We start from the raw sequence: 24,475 nt of genomic DNA on the forward strand, positions 1-24,475 counted from the left end.
ATGGAAATTGTTTTCACGTTCGGCATCCGAGCCAGGTGTCGGCGGGAAAGAGGTGAGCCGGATGACAATCTGCACACCAGCGTCCAAATCAAACCACATGTACTGTTTTACCGAACAATATAAAGGACTATCTCAGTTTGTATCTGGTATGAAAGCGAACATCGTTAATGACCTTAATGTTCCCCTTTTTACGATCCAATGCAATAACTTCTTTGTACCCGCGTCGTTGATTGTCTTCCGTGATACTATACCGCACACTGTGCAGTAAAGTTTCATGTGAAGCTGACGCCGCTAAAATCTCCAACAACAAAGGTCGTCGGCGAACTGAATACCAAAGATGCAGAGTATCTCCCACTTTTACTTCAAATGGTGGACTACTTAGCTGAAAGCTAACATTGTTGGGACCAGTAGCGTTGTCTGCGCGAAAACTCAGTGCCAGTGCATTGTAGAGATTATCGTTGACCAACTTATAACTCAAAGATTCTACTGCAGATGTCGCATCCGTTTCGTGACTAATCTGCCACCCACAAAAATTCGGGGGCAAAGCTTTGGTTAGCAGTGTACTGTCGCAGCTTATAGAAGGAGGCGATGGAACAGTGAAATAGTCATCACACGGGCTCGGCGTCGGAAAATCCACTCCATTTTCCTCGTTAAAAATAAGCTCGTCAAACCAGAAGCCGGTTGTATTCTCAACGTATCTCCTAAAAATTGCCGATATTCAGTGCGGTACCCTGGTTGAAGTGTCCGCATTACTTTCCAATCATTTACTTGTGACGTGTTTCTGGCGGTGCATCATCGATAACCACAGAAACGTGGATAGGGTAACCTGGTGATGAAACCCGTTGGCGAAAAATTCAGTGCTTTTTTGCCGTCACAGCTCGTTAACGTTTTTCGAAAGACATAAGAAATACAATGGCCAAAACGGCCATCAAGTTGTAAACGTGTGGCAGTGATTTTCGGACGATCCATATGAGCTACAAACATTTACAGACAGAAAGCCATAGCAAAATTTGAATCTGATTCTGAATCTGCAATTTGTGTTTTTAAGGTTCTCAAAAACATCTGAGTCGAGTAAAGTAGCATAAATGTGGTTTGAATCGGGCATGTACTCTGTATATATAGAGGCCAGGCAGGAAGCGCGCTAGCGACAGCCTGTCTGCGCGACTGCGCCCTACAACCGCATTCACCGCGACTGCTGTTATGAGTTATATAAGGCACACTCATATTCATGATTCGATTTATGCGAAAATCATAATTTCGTATTAAACCGATAACGAGTATGGAGAGCATAAACAACTAACAAGAGAATGTGCAATCCGTTTTGAAAAATTCCAAGCGGCTGTAGGTCGTGCCACACGTTTTTGCTCTTAATTACAACTTGATGCCTTTGACGAAAACATGCCGAAAAGTACTGAATTTTTATACTGTAGATTTCAGCTTCTTTCCTCCCCGGGTTTACCCTATCCACCTTGCCCACCCATAGTTATCTGTATTACCAGTAAAATCTTTTCTCGTAAATTTGCAGTCATTTCATTTTCTTAACAACTGTTTTATCCAGATAACTGTTTACTTAATAGTACCATCAACCAAACGTTATTGGTAATTTGAAAGAAGCAGTTCGACTCTATGAGACTCACTGGAACCGTGCACTTAGCTCCAGTGTGTATTCTCCGTTAATGCAGTAGGTAGCACGAACAAATTCCCAAACTTCCGAACGGCTCGGCTCGTCCTGTTTACGGATGCCCCATAAAAACGCCGCTGTTGACCCGTCCTCACGTTTTGCTAGCACACTTGCATACTCGATATATTGGTCAGCTCGGTAAGCAAAAAATAATCGCGCCCTTCCCTTGCCCCGAATTTTGGGCGACACCAGACCGAACAGGTATTTGCCAGCGCTTTCCGGCTTTTTCAACATAAGAGCAGCAACGGCACCGGTTCCTTGATACGGTGTTACCGCTGCATAACTCGAATAAATGTAAAACTTCTGATCGCTGTTCAGTTGATTCCAACCGCACAAGTTTCTGTCAAATGTACAACTGGCAGTGGGAATATGCGGCAGGTTGGTTATCAGCGGTGGCAAATATTCTGCGCACTGACTGGATGGTTTGGCATAAACACTTTCATTAAGCAAGCTTATGCGTGGCAGTCTAGCCGAGCCCGTCGGATAGGCGTGCTCGACGATTAATCGAGCGGCACGCAGGGGCTGCAGAATGACGGCCCTGTTGCGCGCAAGGAAACCAACAAACTCTTCTGAACGATTAGCATGAAGAATCTTCACGATTAACCTATTGCCCTCCATCTGAGTGGCTCCAGTCCAATAAGCATCGGTAAGGTTGGTCGCTACTTCAAGATCGAAGCAAGAACTGACCAAGCGAGCAATCGGGACGAGCACGTCAGTGCGTGATTCGCTCGCCACAAGATCAACTGTACCAGGCTTGGCGTAGTTCGTAGCATCCGCAACGTTTTGCGGCTTCCATCTAAAACATTCAGCAACGTGTTAACAGCAGCACTAGTAAATGCAGCAGACAAATGTGTTATTACGGTTAGAAGACATGCAGTTTTTGAATACGTTTTTTGCGACCATAGTACTCACTTTGACGAAACGCCGCGATCGCTCCAGCCACAAAGCGACTGGTCGAAACTGCAGGTCACACTGCCACAGGGAGTACGAGACAACGCATTTTCGTCCACCATTTCCCGGTAAACAAAATCATCAAACCTCACTTCTGCACCTCGGAATTTGGTTGTTACTAAAAAACGCAGTGACGAGCCGACAGACATGCAGAGCCTGAGCTCAACCGATATCCATTTCCTTAAATCGGCATCGCCGATGCTGTTCGGCAGTTTCCTTTCCCACACAACCATGCTATCATAAGCTTCGCTAACAAACAGGCGCAGTTGCTGAACGCCATTTCCACCAAGATAGTACCGGAAACTGAACACGACGTTCGTTGTCACTTGAAAGGGTACAGGAACGCTTCCTATTACCATTTCGTAATTTCTGAATAATGGATGGATTAGGTTCGCATTATGCCGGCCCACTAGATAAGTGGATTGCTCGGATGTCTCCAGTTTAAAACCGGAGTCAAAATATTTTGTCCATCCGCACAAATGGGTATCGAAGCCGCAAGATATTGACTTGGGTTCACTGCTAAAATAGTTCGGACTCGGAAGTGACTCTGTAGAAGCAGAATGTCAGATCGTATGCGGCACAGCAACCGCTTATTAAAACTAATGCAAAAACGACAAATAAACTACAGAAAAAAACATTCAGACTTTCGGTAAGTACGGGCCAAGACATTCAGACTTTCGGTAAGTACGGGCCAAGTTCACCTTTGCTTTTTCGTTGCCTTTTTTCTCTGCGCCTTTTTTAACAATACCTTTAATGTTACCGCTTCCGGTGACCACTGTGGGCGCTGGAACCCCGGCTGCTGGGCGACTGGTACCCTCGTGAGCGGCTGTGTGCGGTGACCGTGGGTCAGCGAGAAGCCGGCCGACCGGGGGTCGGCGGAAGAGAGCGACCAATGCCCTGCGCAACCGAAGGCCCCTTTATTGAGCAACGCGAAATAACAACAAAGAACAGCAGGGTATGGTGGGTGGTAAAGAACAAAATCACGCGCGCGCACACGAACAGAAATGCAGTGACAGAGCAAATGCAAATGCCGAACCAAAAGCAGAACCAAGTGCGGGCACAGGAACAGTGCCGAGTGCAAACGGCCGTCGTCGGCGCGTGTAAGGCGGCGGCCGCTTAGATCTACGCGGCCGTAGCGGCGCAGCGCCACCACCGATTCAGGTAACAGACTACAGAAGGCGAAAAGAAAGAGCGGGAGTACACAACCTCCAGCTAACATTAAAACCAATTAACGTCGTTAATTGTAACTTACTTTTGCCGCCGCGAAAACCGTACCGTCCTAATCAGCCTTCCGAAAAAGCCGTTTGAAATAACCTTTACTGTTTGAAATAACTTTTACCGGCTTACAGCGATGACACACTAGCGTCAATAAAGTCCAGATACGGTAAAGTGCTTGACGGGAGTCCATCATGCAATGGTTATAATCGACGGTAAAGGTTATTTCAAACGGCTCTTTGAGAAGGCTAATTAGGACGGTAAGTTTTCGCGGCGGCAAGGATAAAGGTAATGTTGAGAAAGGCAAAGTGAGCAGGCAAAGGCAAAGGTAAACTTGGCTGGCCCGAAAGCGGCTGTTATACGTTTTATGCGATACTGACTTTTCAAAATCTACATAGGGGGCAAAACCAGGCATCTTCCACCGTTCCCCTGTACTGCTGCCGTCATCAAACTGGGGTGTGACTTTGTGGCTGAACATGGCGCTTACCTACCACGCCAGATTTAACTATATGTACTGCCGTAACGTTTCACTCCAGGCGGGTGACGGCAGCAGCACAGGACAACGGTGGAAGACGCCTAGTTTTGCCTTTTATCTAAGTACCTTACAATAAGCCATTTACTTACCGTAGGCAGAAGTTATCACATTGTCTATAGCAAAAGCATCCATGATTCGGCCATAGACGAAACGAAATACGAGCCATCCGTTCTCTTCCAGAACAATTGGCACTTGTGCGGAGTACCACCGCATGTCATTGTCCGACACACCCTGAAAAATCTCACCCCGCAGCATCCAGTGCAGAATATCTCGCTTAGTGGCATCGATATGCCGAAAGCTCAGCATGAGTGTTCCGTATCCCTTGGGTACAAAGTACCAAAAACTAACCAACAGCTTTAAAATGGTGTTATGAAGCTTCTGCGGCAAATGCCGGCTGTGGAGTTCCGTCCAGATTTCCCGATTGCACGTCCGGGCAGCGTTCGAAGTATACATGAAATGCGTTCCTACCAGCAGAAAAAGCTTAATTGGCGAAATATTCGTTGATTTTAATTTTTAATATATCAAGCATGCGAATGCAGACTTGTCATGAAAAACAAAAAAAAAAAACAACTTTTTTCCGTGTTCCTTAATATCACGACGATCCAGTATTACAATTAAGCGTTTGATTATTTTCGTGCCATGGGTTCAAAGAACTAACCGTCAAACGAGAACAGATTCTGGTGTATGTGATCCTGTAAACCATGCGTTGTTGTCGACGTCCATGAAGCAGTGGGGACATTGGAGGTAATGTTCCAGCCCGCACAAAGACCACTATCGAAACTGCAGGTGTATTCAGTAATTGTGGGATTTTCAGCGCCCGATGCAAGTGGCGGTGATCTGCAAAGACCAAACGCAGCAAAGGCAAAAAGCATGAAGCATCTGCCTGCCAGTGTTTTTGAAAACTTGCACCATTTACTACGAAACAAGCGGATAACCAACATTCTTCTAGTAAAACGTTTTCTTACAGCAAACTACATAACATTATCTGTACGAATGCTATGCTATATGTCCATAGCTTTAATTTCTGAACTGCTTAGATCATAGCGGTGCTGTGGCCCTTACTATAATGTGAATTTGTTTATCCAGTTAACCTAAAAATCTAGACGTCCATACACCGCATTAAAATGCCGGAACTTTCATTTCATGACCGCATTTCTGTACTCATCATGCAAACTTGCGCGATACGTATTTTCAATACGTAGTGATAAGCTCAGAATTGCTGACATAGTTCAGAAAATGGTTATACCTGCCACGAAAATCTTTTCCTCGGTACGCTTATCAACTGCACTGTTTAACTGAAGGATGCGCTCATTCGAGGCCGGAAATCCGGGTACATTTCTATTTTTGTTTGGCGAATATGCGGCCGACTTCGACGGCTATAACCCCATTTGATGTCATTGCACCAACACAACAGTAAAGAGTCGGTAACTTTGTTAAGCTTTACCGAGGGTCTGAGACAGTCTGAGATAAGCCTGTTTGTTTAGTAACCGACACTGGATAAACATTGGATATCTGCACAACAGTCCTTTACCCTGCTTCAAAGCAACAATACCGCAGTGTATTATTATTTTCTGTGACGGCTGCCTTTACTCGAAATGCTTATTACTTTAATGATGCCGGCTAAATCAGTTTCTTAGACAACAATTTGACCATCGCAACCTAGCAATGACTGTATTTGCAGTGTACTTCATGTTTTGTAAGGATGCCTGTAATCTAATGGATGTTTTAAAAATAACCGTTTCTGCTATTATTTTAACAGATTTCCAGCATTTAAATGGAGTGGTAACTCAGTTCAAAGGTCTCCGCTTGATCAAGAATTCCCCCTCTTTTGTTGACAATTCCCCCGAAAACGCAGTCCAGAATTTAGATCTTTCTTGCGGCTTCGACAAGGATCTGTGCTTGTGGTCAAACCAGCGCAGTGCGTCCGCGACGTGAGCAAAACGTTGTTTAGTTTCAATTTACAACCAAACCTATTACTGCAGAAATATTTCCTGCGCGTATGTTGCAGGTTCCGGCGAGTGGTGCCGACATTTACTCCCGACCATGGCTTGACTGGTGTTCATCCGCATTTACTGGCCAACAGTACTTCATGTGTGCATATGACGGTGGCTCGCCTTTTAAGTCCTTGCATAACTATCTTAAAAAGCACGCAAATCTTTTTAAATTACACGACCTCAAACTCCAAGTACGACACAGATCTGAAGATTATACGATGGGCCAATGGCAGGAGTTCGATCGTAAGAGATAACGTTTTGCAACCGGGTAGCAGTGCCCGCGTGCTCCTTCAAATCGTTCTCCATCCCGGAAAGTTTTTGCAGCTGTATAATATATCGATGCAAAATGCAGGCCAGCGTATTATCGCCGGTGACGCCTGTACTGAATTCCCTGCAGAACCTTTGTTAACCGAATACCCCCAGGAATCGACGCTTTCCTGCAGTTTCGATCGCAACTTTTGTGGTTGACGCCTACCGTCTGAAATTTATGCCGGTCACGTGGCAATAGCCCGAGAACTGTATGACGACGACGAGGGGGCTTTCGTGCGTGTGCCGAAAGTGGGAAATGGTGCCGTCGTCCTCCGGCCCAGTGCGGTTCCACCGTTCAATGGTTATCCGTGGCGTGTCGGGCCATTTTACTCGCCGCGGCTGGTGCAACTACAGCCAACCGTCCTCTTTTTCTACTATCGCGCACATGGTTATATAACTCGGATCACGCTTAAAGCGGAGTATACCAATAGCAGTAGTGTCCTCTTATGGAGTCATAAGCGAAGAAGCGACGTCGACTGGGTATTTGAGAAGGGCGAGTCCTGGATGCCTGTTCGCATTCCTCTCTGTCTTCCCGGTCGATTTCGGTTGGCCTTCGCTGTGAATTATGAGTACGTTACATTTCTCAAATTTTCGAATATTTAATAACGGTTATGGCTGGAGCAGATATCCAAAAATGTCTTTCTGGCTGGATGAGCTAACGGTCGACAACGAGAACGGGAGTTTTATGACCTCCGAGGACGCTTCCGCAATACTGAATTGCTCCGTAACAAATCTTTTGCCGGAAAAGTCCATTAGCTGTGATGCACCTGTGAGGAGCGATGGTGAAGTTGTGTTCTGTGGATGGCAGTGTCAGAGCGCTCCAGCCAGTAGTTCAGATCTGCGCTGCAGCGTGGCGAGTGTGGGAGCTGGTGAAGATTACCAGGTCGTTTCAGCGCTCAAATTTGATGCAAGTGGAGTTACGCTTGAGAAAAAGAAGAAAGCGTCCGTAATTAGTGAAGCCTTTCTGGTGTCAACGGACTCGCAGCTGTACATTTCCTATGTAGCAGTTGGAACGCCTTTTCGGATTGTTGTTGCAGTCAGAAACACTGATACACCCACTCATGAGGACCGCTTTTGGTTAACCGTGAATGAAACCAGTTTTACCGAAGATGTCACTCAATGGCTAGGTCATTACATATCTTTTCCTCCACATCTAGACCATCGCATTGTTGAGGTACTTATGTACTGTAGCTGTAGCGGTTTCTCTGCTGATAAATGATCACGTTTCTCTGCTCTAACTGTCTGTACACTGTATACCATATAAATTTTCCATGTGTAGCTAGTTTAACGCTTTGGCTTTTGGTTTAACGCTTTAACGCTTTTTTCTCGTGTTTTTGAAAGGTGCGAATAACGATAACGTTCTCGATCATCAAAAGAGATCCACCTCTTCCTCCGGTATACTTTGCTATTCGCAGTATGTGGTATACTGCAGAGAAAGGTCAGACGTTGCTAAATTATTGTGCAACATGTATTATTTATAATAAACCGAAACTAGTTTTTTCTTAGGTTTCGGTATGAACGAGCAGATCGACCGGCTGCCGGTAGCAGGTAGGTTGTTTAGACAACAGATAGTTATCGAATAAAATGTTAGTTTGCGAAGATTTTACCTGGGTTTGGCAAAGATTTTGGAAAATGGCAGGCAACTCGTTTTCGTGATATCTTTAACTCTATCGTTTCACAGCGTCATGTGACAGTTCCGGCTACGAAAATGTTACCTGCAATTTTGAGCACGAAGTATGTGATTGGCAGACGAGTGGTTTACCTCTCCGCAACAACAGTTCCATTAGCGGTTGGATGTGGGCGTCGGAAACTGTGCAACTGAGAAAAACATTTCCAGTAGCGGATAAGAGCATACAGGAATTGCACACTAGTTATCATTTGCCTATAAAAAGCCAGCTACAATTCGCATACCGCGTTGATGGACGTGGTCACGCCCTGCTGGGTCTGCTAATTCGGACAAAGGAAAATTATTTCAGGTTGTGGCATGTTCCGTTGACGACGCATACACAGGAGGGACTTGGTCAGTGGAACACTGTTCTAATCGATGTGTGTGTGAAGTTTCCGTTCCAGGTACGAACTGCTTTCCAACACAGCTTACTCCTGTTGCCGTGATCGTACTGTTTAGTAGCTTGTTTTCCAAGTGGCAGTTGCTTACGGAGACACTGCGATAATGCTGGATGACATCGTGTTGCAAGATGAATGTCAACCTCTGGAATACAATGCAAATTGCAGGCAGCTGGATATTTTGACATTGCCAGTGGGCAGAATACCTGTGGAAACTGAAATTAGTTAGTATAACGCATAAAAGAATTTATCGGCTCAAAAAACCAGCTTTTTTCATTTCGCTAATCAGAGCAGCAGTTAAACGGAGAGCTAAGCTGCGCATTTGACAACGACCACATGTGTGGATGGCACAATAACGATGATACGCAACTCCAATGGCACTCTGCAGAAGACCCCGATGCTTCGAACAACTTTGTCGCAAAGCTAGAGTGGGATAGTTCGGCAATAATGTTGCCTTCTTTTGCATACCTTGTTGGCTCGCAAATGCCGGCACACGTGATCCCGAACAAGGTCTGTGATCAGCTTGAATTTCAGGTACGTGATTGATTGTCGGCGTGTCTCAGTATTCGCTCACGTTTGGTTTTCCTTGCTTGTTCAAGCTTGAAATTTCACCTTATAGTTCAACATCTCCATCAGCAATCATCAGACCGTTCATGTGGAGCTCTATATAGCCCACAGCGGCAGTCTCAAACCAGAAAGCATATTGTGGAGTTCGAATTCGATATGTTCTACTAATCGAACATCAAGCGTTGTCCGGCTGGTATTGCCGGAAGTGGACACTGCGGAATCTTCTCAATTCGTTTTTGTTGCCACTGTGGTTGATACACGGGGCTTTGTTTTGCTAGACGACATTCGGCTGAACCTTATCACCGGTAAATTTTTTTGTTTACTACTTAGAGCCTAGAGGTAAGCGTAGGTTTCTCTAAGCTTGGTTCGAATTTGTAGATCAAGGGAAAGGTTGGAAGAGTAAGACGAATTGACCGATTTTTTTTTCTTGATCAGTCTGATTCTGCCTATACGCTAACGACAAAATGGTGCTTACAGTATTTTTGTCTGTCCTTTTCGTTGCCGTTCTGTACACGGGCTGTTTTTTCCTAACGCGGAAAAATACAAAGGTAAGGCACACAACCGTAGTACAGTTTATTGAGACTATATTGCTGCATCTGCCTGTATTTATAAGCTGTAATGCTTACTAAACTACGTACATATATGCCTTATTTAGGTTTCGGATTTAAACCGACAGCTATTGCTTGGACATGTACCGCTACCACTACTGGAGCAATACGAGCTACCGTACTGGTGGTTAAAGTTTGGTATGTAGGAAAGTTCCTGAAATCAGGTTAAGCACAGTTTTATGAATAAAAAGCCCTCACGTCTTCCAGCGAATCAAGATTTGGGAAAAGGTCGTTTCGGCTGCGTGCAGGTAGCCTGGATATCGCAAAAGCAAAAAATATCCCAAGCCGTTGCCGTTAAGGGTTTGCATCCCCATCACTCGATTCGCGACAGAGATCGCTTTCTGGCCGAGATGGCACTGTTCATGAAAATCGGGAAGCATAAGAACATCGTGGAGCTGATTGGAGTCACGACTCAAGGTTGTTAGGAAACAAACAATGACTTTAAGAGCAACGCATGTAACAAAGAAAACGACGCGTTGCTTTGGCTGCAGATTTAACCATCGTCATGGAAAACTGTGTCGGTGGATGCTTGCTGGAATTTGTCAAAAAGGAAGATAATTTTCCTTCCTGTAACGCTTTTTTGCATGAAGAATATTGTGATGACAGAGACATGTCCAGAGAAGCCACTCGACTTCTGGTCTTCCCTTACGATGTAGCTCGTGGAATGGATTTCTTAGCAAATCGGCATATTATGCATGGCGACCTTGCCGCACGCAACATACTACTGGATGCCAAATTAAGGGCAAAAATCGCAAACTTTGGACGTGCTCGGTTCGAAGGAGACTTGGAAATGGTCGCCGAGAACGAAGATGTACGTAGGTATTCGTTAACTTTCAGCGCATATTTATATATATATATATAAAATTATTATATATATGCTTTCCGCGCAGCGTATTCGCTTATGTTTAAGTCGTTTCAAAGCGAACAGCGCCTGCCACAAACATTTATGCAAATTACGATACGATGAAAACAAGAATACGAAAAACAAAAACAGCCAGCATTTCTCAGTTGAATTATTGTCAGTTTTTCGGCACATAATAGACATTTGCGGTTGTAATCTTCATACGTCCTCATGCTCGTACAGCCGTACTTGCAATAATTATTACGTACAACAAGGACTAAGGATAAATTTCTTTGTTTTATTTGAGAAGCTTCTTTGAGACAGAATCCCCTCCCGGCGCGGTGGATGGCTCCCGAAATTCTGACATCAGGATTTGGCCCTTGTCAATGTCGAAGCGATGTCTGGTCTTTTGGAGTCTTAGTATGGGAAATTTTTACACTGGGAGCCAAACCTTACGACGATATCGTCAACACCCAGGACTTGACGTGTGCAGCGCTGCTGCAGTATCTTCAAACTGGTCACAGGTTGCCAGCGCCTCGCCTGCTGCCAGAAGCTCTGTATTGCATTTTGACTGCGCTTGATTACGGGGGCGACGCTGGCGATAACATTGTTTTTTTTCCACAGATCAGGGAAAGTCGGCAGTTGTTGGAATATATCGCCGGAAGAACGACCGAACTTCCGAGAATTGGTGGTCGTGTTCGCCGATGCCTTGCCAACGGAAGTCAAAGACGAATACGTTGCTTGTGGCGATGAACGTGCAGTTACTTAACGAGTCTTAATTACAGATTTTTTTTCTGAGCTAAAGTTTTTTTTAATTGAATTACATCGGGTACTACACAAGTAACAATTATAGATAGTGTTCACAGTACGTTGATTGCTTGCTTCATCATTATTTCGCTACTAAAAGCACAGCCCTATTAACAAAGGTGTTGCGTATTGTAGAAGCGGCAAGTTCTGTGACTTCGTGCGTATGTGAAATTTGATGATAACAAAGAAAAGGCAAACAAATAATTGCTCCAACCAAAACAATTCGGGAAAATGGAAACGCAGTTGATAGCGGCTTAGTAAAAGACAGTAACAACGTCACCCAGTGTTTGAGTTGGACTGCCAATGCGGAACTTCTTATCGATAGTAACTGTGATTAATGCAGGTTGTTCAAATCACCGGCAATTATCTACACAAACACTATTGTTCCTGTTTATCTCTTGTCTTGACGGTGCTGACAAAGCGCTTCTCGGTAAACCCGTCTGAGAGATTCCGTAATATTTGTTAGTTTAGCGCCAGAAAGAATTAGCACCAGAGATAGGTTGCAGAAAAGAGCATAATAAGCTGCTTCGGATACTCGGTAATGTTTTATGACGAAAAACAGGCAGACCTTTTTCCAAGGCTCAGTGCATACTATAACAGCCTTTGTAGTCATGAAAACCTAAACCGTAGACGATTCTTCTGAGTCAATCGACGCAGCACAAGAACTCAAACAATGAGTTGCTGTGTTCTGTCAAAATACACTACATGTATGTATCTTTGTGCTTTCATTGCGTTGCGGCAAGTGATTACGATTAAGGCGGAGAGCATAGCCCAGTTCACCTGCAATTTTGATAGCGGGTTGTGTCCCGGTTGGCAAACTGCTACTAGCACTGCAAGTTCATCCAGGAACTGGACATCAACAACTGCTCACGATCAGATTGATCACAGACACCAGAGTCTGCTATCTTTCGATGGTAAGTATTAGCTAGTATCATAGCGACTGTGGTTAAATTTAAATAATTAAAACTTTATTTGATTGGTCTGTGTGAACGAAGCCGATGAGCCACGACTGGCGAGTTGTTCGGGTTTTTTTTAAATTGGACGGTAGTCAGTCGGTGATGGAATAACTTCCTAAATTTGAATAAATTAGTCCATGGACATCCTCTCGATCGATCGTACGTTCTGACCTCTCGTTTCTCATCCGCACATCCTTTTTATCCAGAGAACACAGTAAGATCTTTTCTGGTTACTGTACATCGTAATTAGACCACCAACATCGGTCTGTAAAGCGTCGTGGCGCGGCGAATAGCCAACCCACAGTAAACGGGAGCCCATCTTAAGGCTTCCATTGTAGTATGTAAAAAAAATTAGTACAACACTACAACCCAAGAGTGTCATGCACACAAGGGCAGTTATTTTTCAATGCTTTATGCTGTTTTGAACATAAATTTTTTAGGGACGCATTTTATTTATACACCGAGGACAGTACGGCAAACTGATGAAGATGTCTGGGCTGAAATTATCAGCGATTATTTATCTTTACCGGTTGGAAGTCCTCCATACAACATCGTTGTCAGTTTCTGGTATTTTGTCCCAAAAGGTTACGGGACGCTAATGTTGAGCTTCAGAGATACCAACGCTGTTTATGGAAATGACAGTATTCACTGGATGATAAGAGACAGAATTCATCACAGTTATCCGGACCAAAGCATGAAGTGGTATTATGGACAAGCACCGCTCCTCATTAGCCAAAGCGGCTGGATTGTATTTCGGGTCGTGCACGGCCGCATTATTGACTCGTTTGCCTTGGATAATGTTGTAACAACCAAAGACGGTAATGTTTATATTAAATTAGAGCACGTTCATGCTTTTGCTTTTTTATGATAATGACAGTAAATTAATTACTTTATCCGTTACCGTAAGAATCTGCGTGAGGCAGGAGATACTCCGTTTTAAATCGTAGCAGCGAATATAATTATGTATAATGTTTGTAATGCAGCTTTAACTGAAATTAACTGAAAGACTCGAAGTGTATAAAAATGAAAACGTGCTTTTCCATACCAAAGGAGTTGCTGACGGAGACTTAATATAAAAACCGCGAAATGTACAGCAGAAACATAATGCAACGTAATGATTTCGTTTCTTCCTCAGTAGATCGGCTTCCTATTAACCTACTGGTGAGTCACGTGAGTGCAACCCGAAGAATATCTTGTGGTTTCGAAATCGATTTGTGCGGCTGGATGAACCACTTTGATAGCGATTTCCGCTTGGATCCATCAGAAAGCTCGACGTCTCTCACAGGGAAGCATAACGGAAGCCTGCTTCATCCAATCTACAACAATCGGGAGCTGATCCTGGGAAGTCTCCCTGTGGTTTCGCCCACTTCACTAAGCAAGGTTTTTAGTTTCAAATACTTTGTCAGCGATCGCAAAGTGCAGCTGTTGCGGCTATTCGTCAGTGAATGGTATGACAGCATGGTGGTCTGGGAGATCAAACCCGGGTCGGGCGATGGACTCGTTGGGATGTGGACAACAGTGACACTCACACTGTGCATGCCTGCAGGCGCGTCGTTGCGTTTTTTGGTTACCACAACAGTGGCTGATTCCGCAGTGAAGTTTGATGATTTTTTGTTGCGCACGGATTACAGCCAAAACTTGACTTCTGCTAAAGAATGCCATCGAATAACGTGCAGTTTTGACCAATCTACTGTACGTGTGGTTGGGCTGATCACAGCGTGGTGGCAAGGTAATTAAAGGTTTCCACTGATTAGGGTACTGGATAAACAGCTGGCAGGTGAGGACTAAGGAGTGGGCATTTAAACTTCAAGTAACTGATAATTTTTGGATCTGAAGCAGGTGTTTTTTCTCAATTTTTATATATTAGTCACTGACTCACTGTAAAGGAAGTGTGCCGCTACATGAATTTTAAACGTTATTCTAAATTTTTTAAAAAGTAGGGGGAAATCTGATTTGGCGCAAAAACGATCTTTATGCTAATGTCTGCTTTTGTACAACATTTAAAGAGGGTCATTGATATGGAGACTTTTCGAACACCTCAGTGCGTTTAAACTTCTTGAACTTATTTTACTCCAAACTCACCAACCGGAATTTGCGCGCACAAACCGTATCCAAGCCAATGTATACAAATCAATCATTTGGCTAGGGAATGTCATAAAACAATGCAGAAAAGTTTTTGGGAGGGCGCATATGTACCTGAATTTGGTACCATGTAAGTACTGACACACTTCCCTTAAAACTTTTTTTGCCAGTAACATCCGTATAACGGAGCTACGGTTACAAAAAATTATATTTTAACAGAAACCGATGAAACTATGGATTGCATTGACATAAGATTGCATTTTTTAAACTGTTTTTTTTAAACTGTTTTTTTTTAAATTGCATTGTATCCAAATTCCAAATCCTGAAACGCATACAATTAACCTGATGTAACACATTTTTCTTTTGATGCAGATGGAAGCAGACCAGCGTTGCCGATAGTATGGACTATTCTAAACCCGGCATAACCGATTTTGTAGCAACCGGCACAGCTAACGGTGTTGTGCCTGTTGCGCGTCTAGTTAGCCCTTGTGTGGACCTGGAAACATCAAGCACGCTCAGCGATGCTTATTGGAATGGTGCGAGTCAGATGGAAGGAAACAAGGTCGTGGTGAAGTTGTTCCACGCCAACCATTCGCTGCAGTTCCATGGCATTTTGATTTCCCGCACCAGCGTCGCACTGCCACCAGTGCAGGCCGTCCGCATAGTCATCGAGCATCCCTTTCCCACAGGCTTCGTCCGGCTCCCACGAATCACTTTGCGCAAAGAAAGCGTCGTGGCCAAGCTTTCCGACCTTTGTCCGGAATTTCCGATGCCACCTCTAATAACAGAGCAGCCACACATACTGTCTGTCAGCTGCACGTTCGATAGGAATTTGTGCGGTTGGACAAACTCAGATTCCCAGCAGAAGTTCTTTGTATATCCAGGCTATGGCGACGTGGTTGCGTTTCAGGGCGCGGGAGCCGCTGCGGCTCTCATGATCAGTGCAGACAGTGAACCACGTTTTGGACCGCTGGTGTCGCGAACCATTATGGGCAGCGGAAGGACACAGCTATTTTTTACTTACCGAATGGATTACCATGTCCAATGGGCCAGTATCATTGTTAGGCCCCACGATGGGTCCAAACCGCTCTTAGCATGGTACACCAGTGTTCTGGACGAACTGCATCACGTAAATGTGTGGCAGACGGTTAGAGCATCGTATTGCTTCGTTGGCAATTATACCTTGGAACTGACTGCACACTTTGCGTAAGTTTGCTCATCATCACAAGTACCCAGATTTCGCAATTGTACAGATACGAGCAAATGAAAGTAGATTTCCCGAGCATTGTCAAATTTACGAACACAAAATATTGAAAATGTTTACTGTAATCACTTTCAGGAAATATGAGGATGACATAACAGGATTTTGGGTAGACAACCTAACTCTGCAACCAGAAGAAATTGCAGTTAACTTGATTCCAGACCTATGTAGCACCAGCGCTTTCAGTAAACCGCTAATCTCAATAACCTGCGACAATTCCATGATAACTACATCCATTTCTCGTAAATTCTGTGGGTGGCAAGTCGATAGTGATGGCAATGCGCTGGCAGCCATAGAACCACTTGCGTATGGTTTTTATTTCCATGCCTACGAGTATAACGCTCTGGCGCTATGCTATAGAGTGATCAGCAACACCCATCCTAATGCCGTCAGCTTCGATCTGGTCAGTCCGGAGTTCCACGTCAGACCGAATGACGTGCTGCATTTATGGTATTCCGTCCGTCGGCGACCAGCATTTATTCGAATAATGGCCACAAGTGCCGAAGAGAGCTTAACGCTCTACGAAGCGACACACGACGATGCACAGGATAACAACCAGCAAGGATTTAAAAAGGTCATTTCTCTAGGCTCTCTAACTGGACCAACCAAGGTAAGTATACAATTTGTTCTGAGATGCTATTTGTTTTCGATTAGAGAAAGAGAGCAAAGAATTTTTCCACCTAACACTGATGGTGATTGAATCGCTGTCGCAGATTACTATCAGAGTTCGATCACTACCTCCAGAGTCCAACTCTACAGCTGCGCGTCCAGGCAATTCCAATCCAGATTTTGCCGTCAGACACATATGGTTTCCTCAAGAAGAAGGCGAGCGAGTTTCATGCATTCACCAGTATGTAGATAGTTAAGTAATAAAAATTTTATTAACGTTTAGGTTACAAGCCGGAAGTTCAAATTGACAGACTACCAAAATATGGTAAAGCTTTTCAAGTAGTTCGGTGTTTGTTGTTCATTAAAATTTCATTTTCGTTTTCCACAGAAACCTGCAAAGATACCAGCTACCAAAATGTGTCTTGTACCTTTGAAAAATCTGATTCGTGCGTGTGGTTCCGTAATATCAACCACACCGCCTGGCTAGCAACAGACCAGCCGTATGGCACGTTTCCGTTCGTGTTTCCTGATCAGGATTTACGGAAAATGAACAGACGTCTTATTTACACTGGATCACAGCATTCTATCGGCACATTAGAGAGCAGTTACATTGGTCCTGTTCAAACGAGATTTTCCTTCAAGGTGTACATGTTTGGAGCCGGTTTACGATATTTGAGCTTGCATGCGGAAAGTATGTCCACGTATTATTTGCTGTGGAATTCCACGGAAAATACCACTACGAGACCGTCGGCAAGGCAATGGCAAACTGTAAACCTGGAACTCTGCATCAAGTTTCCTTTTAAGGTCAGTTAAGTTAGACTATTTAAAAAGCTTTACGCAAACTGAAAATGTTTAAGAGCCACGACTAAAACGGTATTTAAATTTCAGTCCACTTTGGTAAGTTATCTTTTGGTAAGTTATCCTTGTACTTTAACTTTACAGCTTGTATTCAAAATTTCAACCAGCAAAGCGCCATACATAGCGGCACTTGATGACATTCAGCTAGATAACGAGTGCACAACGCTGAAGCACGACGTTGATTGCAAAAATCTGAAACCTTTCTCTCCTCCACAATCGATTTTAACCAGCGCAATAACCAAACCAGCGTTTTGTAAGTTGACCGCATTAATTTTCTAAATTACTAAGCAAATTTCGGTTCTTTTGTGCTGTAGTCGCATGGTCCTTTTGTGCTTTAGTCGCTTTGACAGCACCGGCACCAGCAGGCACTTTGCACTGCATGTTCCACGAGCTGGACTTTTGCGGATGGTACGGCATCGATAACGAAAGTTTAGCTTGGAGCATTGTGCCGTCCGGCAACAAGAACGAGACAGCAGCCGCAGTGTTTTGCTCCCGACTACCAGGGCTACTGACCACGGCTACGGCTTACCTCATTAGCCCAAAAGCAACGTGCAGTCAGTGGGCCTTCTGTTTTTTCGAGGTAGGTGGTTGAGAACTGAGAAAGCAAATATCTCCGGAGTACTCTACGTTTCTGTACAATAGGAATAACGCGATTGAGCAGGATTTTCGTTCTGCAGTTTGAATACCGATCTTCCCAGGGTTCGGTAGTAGAAGTGCAGCTGTGGATGGCCTCAAACAAGACATCGTCAGCGCATTTAGCATGGGGAAGCGGACCGAACGAATTTCCGTTATACACCAGAGTTACCGTGAACTTGAGCAGTGCACCAGGAACATTCTGGCTGGTTTTGTCTACCACTTTCTTTGAGGACGCATCCAACGTTCAAGTCAGAAACTTCAACTTCTTTGGAGACAACGGTGAGCACTAGCAGTCTTTGACGCAGGCAACAGGGCTTTCCGCTAATTCATTTAATTTACAATACTGCTTTATGGCAGGGAACGGGACGGCTAAATCGGGTAAGACTGGATCGACTAGATTTATTTAAATGTTATGAAATTTACACGTCAGAAACTGTATGCGTGCATATCCTGCTTGCGTAGATTATGGTTTCATTACGCTTTCTGGCAATATATTGGGAGGCCTTAGCATCCTGACCATTATAGCGGGTCTCCTGCTTTTTCGGTATTATCGTGCTCAAGTAAGTAATCTCGTACAATTATAATTTAATAGTGTTACAGTGGCAAGTAAGCCTGTTAAATATAAAAGGGAGTTGAGGAATGGTTAGAAAATGCTGCGAAAAATGGGTTAACAGAAAAGAAATACACATCACCAGAAAGTAAACTAGTAATGGATTTACTGTTCATTCCAGCGGGATTACTGCAAACGATTGTATAACTGTGAAGTACATCCATTCTTATTCGAAGAACTGGAAATCCCGAGCAGCTCGATAACTCTTTGTTAGTGCTGGGAAATAACATATAAGTTACATGCTTAACATATAAGTTATATGTTTGACCTTTAGTGAACAAGGAATTAAGAAGGAGCCACTTCTGTCAAGTGGGACTGGCACGAATAACAAAACTGCACACGAAACACTTCGTTCTTGAGAACACAACCGTTGTCGTCAAATTTTTGTTGGATAAATGCTCTCAAGAAGAGGAGCGGTACTTTCTAGCGGAAATGGCAGCCTTCATGATGGTGGGCAGGCACAAGAATATCGTCAGTTTAATTGGGGTGATTCTTAAAGGTATCCGCATTCACACCAAGAGCGAAGATACTAATCATAAAATACGATCACATCTGGAGGCAGACATCAAGTTATATAATCCCTGTTGCTTGTGGTTAGCATCAATATGTTTTGCAGGCCGTCCGATGATTGTTATGGAACACTGTGCTAATGGATCCTTACTTGAGCATTTGCAAAAGAAAAACAATTATGTTGGCCTGAAAATGGTTGGATCCGTTCATACGATCCAAAAGACAGATTTGCACAATGTTTCTTCTCGAGACGAGCTGCAAAGTTTGCTTTCGATCGTATACCAAGTTGCAGCCGGAATGGAGTTCCTATGTAGTCGCGGCTTTCTCCACCGCGATCTCGCCGCACGCAACGTACTTCTGGACTCCAGTCTTACGGCTAAGATAGGCGATTTTGGTTTGGCCAGAAATGACAGTGAATACATCTTGCAGCGGCAGAATGTACGAAAACTACAGAGTTTTGTTTGAGAAAAATTCGAGAGTATTATGCATGAAATGGCACGTAAGTGTCACAGAAGCCGAGTTAACCCTTTTTTCTGTAATCCAGGTGCTTCTTCCGCTTGGTTGGATGGCTCCGGAGGCACTGGTGCCAATGGAAGGCCGTTACTGTGAGAAAAGCGATATCTGGTCTTTTGCCGTACTTTTGTGGGAGTGTTTTACATTCGGCCGGTCTCCGTATGAGCAACAGTTTCCACAAGGACTTCAGTTGGATGTTCTTCTGGAATTCCTTGCGAGGGGTGAACGACTAGTACTTCCTGGTGTCTGCCCACACTGGATGTAAATACCACCTGCATTTTGCAATCTTTGGCAAACAACACGGACCCTGAATCTTTTTTTTACAGGAACACATTGGTTTCCAGCTGTTGGGAATTTAATCCAGCAGACCGGCCAACGTTTAGCGAAATCCTAAAGAAAATCAACCAAACCTGGATAGTTTATTTATAATTATTACATTTTTGGAGACTGAGGAGTAAATCTCGGAATCTGTTGGAACTTGTGGTTTTCAGAAAGCCGTGAAATACATTGTCAGCGTCCAAATGTATTTTGTCATCATCCATGCCACGGAAGACTAAACCTTTTTAGCTGGCCTCTAGGTGCAAAGTTTAGCCGCGTGTGCAGTCTCTAAGCTTTACTGCTAAAATTTCCAAACAGTACGAGCACATCAGACACGCTAAAATATTAACGAATTTTCACGGATTGACCTACACGAGTGTAGGAAAATTGTATTTCAATGTCTACATAAATTTGTATATTACAAAAACTACACTGTAGTTCCGAAATTATTATAAGAATTACAATTTTTGTCTAGATTGGCTGTTTTACCATGCGGAGAAATAACGTTGCCGCAAAAAACTGCGATGATTACTTATATTTTCCAAGCCGGTTTTTAACGATGATAAATGTTTGCCTTAGGGGATAAAGCAAACGGCTTTACCAGTAGGAGCACAAGGAGCACAAGTTGGCGCTATCAATTTACTAAGCCTGCTAAAATAAACTGATTTAGGTAACTGTGAGCTTTTTAGCATGTAAAATAAGCATCGCCATGTTCCGCTGTGATTTCTGTACGTTTATTGTGTACATTGCACTCTGCACTCCTGCCTCAACGAAAACAATCCGTAATCTACCAGAAAGTATGTAAAATCATACTAACCTAATCAGAGAGTATGCATTTATACGCAATCACAGTGCATTTCAGAAATGTTACTGCGGTCGGCATGGCTGCAATATTGCTCTTTAAAATACATTGACATATGTATTTACAATTGAACGTTCTTAGCTTGCATTGTTTTCATCGTGCAGACTGGAGAGACTTCATTGATCCGGAGATTTTGGCAAACAGTGATGATTAAGAATTTACCCGCTATGACAGCGATCTTCCGGAAGGGGACATTCTGGGACTGCAAACGCTGCAAGTAAGCCAGATAATTATTCGTAGCACATTCTGCGCATGTTGTCGGTTTCTGTAAAATTTAACACACGTTTGTCAAACAATGCAAGTTACAAAACTCGGTTCGAAGTTCGAACGAAGTTTTCAAAAAACTACCAACAGCATATTTCGCGTGCATACATCATATAACCTTTTGCAGCTTGAACATGGAGCAGCAAACGCTGCCAACGATGCCAATTCTTTCTGGCCCAACAACACAATTCCCTATGAATTCTCCAAAAAGCAAAACGCGTTAATATTAGAGGCTTTTCGCAAAAGACACCATAACCATACCTTAACCATACCTTATCGTGTAGCTAGACACCGCCATCGGAGTGACAGTGTACAGGATACCTTAAAACCAGCGCAGTTGTTTTCTAGAGGTCTTCGTATTTATTTTTTTTCTCGTGCTACACGGTATGGCATCGTTTGGAACATCAAAATTCAAGTTCTCCGATGTTTTCTGTGCTAGAAAAGCTTAGCTCTAACGAAGTTAAAGTGTATGGGAACTAAGAGGAGCCTTTGGAAGTCAGCTACCATACAACGAATTTGTATGGTATCCGCACTTACCATACGCTCGCACTTAACCATAGCGTATGGTTAAGTGTAGTGCTATGGTTAAGTGGAGCAGTTGCGAAAAATGTCTAATATTAAATGAGTGAGGAACACAACCAATTTCTGGCGTTGTTATAAGAAGAAGATGTCGTAGTGCGAGTAGTCTGCAGCATTGTTTTTGCCGAGCAGGCATTCATTCAGTCGTTTGTACTGTAGCGCCCAAGGAAATGCAAATTATTTTGGAGTCGATGCGAATAATAAGTTTTCTTTCCGGCAACTGCGTCAGATTTGTGGAGCGCACTAGCGAAGAAGATTATATCAGCTTCCAAAAAGGATTGCAGTCAGTAATTCGATTTCACCGGTTTTCGGATATGTGTCAATCGTTATCAAGAATATAATTTACTAGTTGCTGGTAGATGCATGTCGAATATCGGTCGCGTTGGAGGAAAACAGGCGGTGGTATAGCCGGCTTGTCTGAAACAGCACGGCGATGTCCAACACGAACTGATGCATGTGATGGGTTTCTTTCACGAACATTCACGAGCCGACAGAGACGACTATGTTAAGATCATCTGGGATAACATTGCCAAAAGTAAGGTTGATTAAAGCCCTGAGTCTCTATGTGATTTTCGTTACCTTCTTTAGGCGACAAGGATCAGTTTGCCAAGCACGAGGACGGAAACACTTACGGATTGCCATATGACTACGAATCGGTCATGCATTACAAGCACAACGCCTTTGCCAAAGACAGCAGTATTCCGACTATTCTTCCCACAACCAGAAAAGCCAAGATTGGACAAAATAAAGATCTGAGTCCTTTGGATGTTGTCAGAATACACCGGCGATTTCGATGTGCGATTGCAGACCCAAAAACCTTTGCAGGTAAGTACGCGTATCCTTTACGGTTTTACCCAACAAACTTTAGGTTGGACACCTTGAACATATCTTTTCCTTCCTGTGCTTTGTGTTTATAGGTAGCGACAATAAAAACGAAAAACCGAATAATTGTCCGGTTACTGAGCCAATGAACAATGATCAGTGCGAATGCGAATGCAGCTTAGGTACGTTACTAGGTGGTGCCACAAAAGCGACTTTGCCTGTGGAATGCGCCGTAATTCGTTAGAACTTAGAAGTAAACCTATTAATAATTTCTGCACCGAATATTCTGAGCGGCGCGACGCTGGCTGGTTAAAATTGGTATTTTAATTTGTGCATCAAGTACTATCGACCCCGCTGTTCGTTGTGACCGCGCGGCAGGCTAGAATAACTCTTAAACGTCTTAATGCAATGGGTGATTCAATTTCGAATTTGCTAACGCTTACCGAAACCTCCAATATGCTGTCGAAAATTAGCGTAAGTACAACTGTATTAAGTACTATGAATATGGTTTGCAGAGGATGGCGAAAATAAAGAGACAGTTCTTGCGTCGGACACTTTCCCGCAGTATTCTCATGAACCAATGACCGTAGAACAGTGTGGGCACCAGTTTACGACCAACTGCAACATTCCGAAATTTACACCTGATAATTGCACCGTTACTCAAGGACTTACCATCAATTGTAGCACATTCGCCAGTTCTGCAGAAATTCGACAAATCAGCGCCGGAATATCTACAGCCCCACTAAGGGCAGTCGGGATTGCGCTGTATGATGGTGATCAAATAATCTTCAAAAATTTTGAAACAGTCCGGCACCTGGTGGCGTATTTCCAAATCAAAAACTGCATTTCCAGTCGCACCGTCCAAAAGCTGGCCGTACTCCGCTTCTCCAGTTTGTTAGAATTCGAGATGAAAGATTGCTACGGATTGGAGATCATGAAAACTGACTTCAGCCAAACGACGAAGCTCAAAGTGATTACTTTCACAAATACTACTATTCAGATACTGGATAAAGGCACATTTACCGATTTGCCGTATCTACGCCTGCTAACCCTAGAGCTCGGCATGCAAACCATGGATGTTTTTAGGAGAGCCATTCGTAATTTCTTAAAAAGGCTTCACTGTGGCTGCGAATTTCAGTGGTTCCGTGAATGGTGGGACACGAATCGGCAGTTGCTGCGAAAAGCCGGTTCAGGCGAGGTGTACTTTATTCCAGATTCATTCAGGAGCTCAGCTTTTAGAAAAGAGGACATTTATTTGCCTATCGACTGCTCAGTAAATCCATTTCCTTCCGCCCCATCTTTCATCGATCACAAGCAATACAGGTTCTCAATCAACGTACCGGACTGTAAGTACGACAAAAGACTAATCTCACAATATAACATGTTTGTTTTAAGAAAATTATGAATTTTTTTACAAACTTTTATTGGCAATACAAAAATAATATAAACTTTATTGAGACTGGTGAAACAAAAACAGTAATGGTGCACTAACATTTTGTCATTTATGACACGCGAGTTCCCCTGACCTTTGTTTTCCGACAGTTTGCTGACCAAGATATTGCCGATTCTCACTACGACAAATTGATGTTCGACAATTCGCTTACATGCGAAATCCTGGGTTTTTTATCATCATAATTTTTTAAAAAGCAGCGGCTTGCCTTTACTGGCCACTGGTCACTCGAAATATTATCGCATTGCATTGGTTTGTTAATTTGTGGCTCATTTGCAAATTTCAATGCATAGCGTTAGGAAGCAATTGCACGAATTCTCAAGAAAGCAGCGTACCCCCGGGTTACAAACTAAGCTGATTACTCGGAATTTGAACCTATCCATCCATTTAGATTATTTTTGTTTCACGAGGCGCGTGTGTCTTGAACACTGTCTAGATATTTTTTATGTAGTGGTTTGTTTGCCCTTTGTGGTCAGTCAGAAAAGGGGAAGGTTGTTACGGGAAATTCTTTGGTCAGTCCATAAAATACTATGGTCAAGCAAATCGTCGATGTTCACCCTAGGTGATGGTCTT

General features: G+C 43.6%; 3 protein-coding genes across 7 annotated transcripts; 2 read left to right on the top strand and 1 right to left on the bottom strand.

The window, feature by feature from the left end:
- Positions 1-738: 738 nt before the first annotated feature.
- Positions 739-5,488, bottom strand: LOC129596011 (uncharacterized). Its single transcript, XM_055493162.1, has 4 exons — positions 5,041-5,488; positions 4,472-4,846; positions 2,594-3,179; positions 739-2,477 (listed from the first exon to the last, which is right to left on the bottom strand). The coding sequence occupies exons 1-4, from the start codon at positions 5,321-5,323 to the stop codon at positions 1,634-1,636; spliced, it is 2,088 nt and encodes a 695-aa protein (XP_055349137.1). The 5' UTR covers positions 5,324-5,488; the 3' UTR covers positions 739-1,633.
- A 400-nt stretch (positions 5,489-5,888) lies between these two features.
- Positions 5,889-11,758, top strand: LOC129596008 (uncharacterized). Of its 2 annotated transcripts, none has more exons than XM_055493158.1 (16): positions 5,889-6,313; positions 6,391-7,254; positions 7,310-7,859; positions 8,027-8,123; positions 8,192-8,233; positions 8,367-8,755; positions 8,814-8,973; positions 9,039-9,283; positions 9,369-9,621; positions 9,695-9,715; positions 9,794-9,864; positions 9,972-10,062; positions 10,132-10,341; positions 10,416-10,735; positions 11,090-11,322; positions 11,390-11,758. In XM_055493158.1, exons 2-16 carry the CDS (start codon positions 7,190-7,192, stop codon positions 11,532-11,534), a joined length of 2,892 nt encoding a protein of 963 aa, XP_055349133.1. In that variant the 5' UTR covers positions 5,889-6,313; positions 6,391-7,189; the 3' UTR covers positions 11,535-11,758. The 2 variants fall into 2 exon arrangements, with proteins under 2 accessions (XP_055349133.1, XP_055349132.1); XM_055493157.1 differs by having other exon boundaries at positions 5,889-6,078; positions 6,142-6,313; positions 11,090-11,758.
- Positions 11,759-12,050: 292 nt separating this feature from the next.
- Positions 12,051-22,359, top strand: LOC129595989 (uncharacterized). 4 transcript variants are annotated; one of them, XM_055493132.1, is made up of 24 exons: positions 12,051-12,486; positions 12,969-13,346; positions 13,667-14,257; positions 14,983-15,816; positions 15,950-16,481; positions 16,585-16,696; positions 16,764-16,805; positions 16,869-17,284; positions 17,423-17,591; positions 17,677-17,918; positions 18,016-18,253; positions 18,332-18,352; positions 18,437-18,534; positions 18,706-18,793; positions 18,859-19,083; positions 19,201-19,532; positions 19,639-19,868; positions 19,934-20,185; positions 20,505-20,722; positions 20,892-21,004; positions 21,179-21,574; positions 21,790-21,913; positions 21,990-22,165; positions 22,219-22,359. In XM_055493132.1, exons 4-18 carry the CDS (start codon positions 15,011-15,013, stop codon positions 20,034-20,036), a joined length of 3,654 nt encoding a protein of 1,217 aa, XP_055349107.1. In that variant the 5' UTR covers positions 12,051-12,486; positions 12,969-13,346; positions 13,667-14,257; positions 14,983-15,010; the 3' UTR covers positions 20,037-20,185; positions 20,505-20,722; positions 20,892-21,004; positions 21,179-21,574; positions 21,790-21,913; positions 21,990-22,165; positions 22,219-22,359. The 4 variants fall into 4 exon arrangements, with proteins under 4 accessions (XP_055349107.1, XP_055349104.1, XP_055349105.1 ...); XM_055493129.1 differs by lacking the exon at positions 21,179-21,574 and having other exon boundaries at positions 17,369-17,591; XM_055493130.1 differs by lacking the exon at positions 21,179-21,574 and having other exon boundaries at positions 17,369-17,591; positions 20,505-20,595.
- Positions 22,360-24,475: the final 2,116 nt, after the last annotated feature.

Source organism: Paramacrobiotus metropolitanus, unplaced genomic scaffold (assembly GCF_019649055.1).
Source record: "Paramacrobiotus metropolitanus isolate TYO unplaced genomic scaffold, Prichtersi_v1.0 Parri_scaffold0000085, whole genome shotgun sequence".
NCBI classification, from domain to species: domain Eukaryota; kingdom Metazoa; phylum Tardigrada; class Eutardigrada; order Parachela; family Macrobiotidae; genus Paramacrobiotus; species Paramacrobiotus metropolitanus.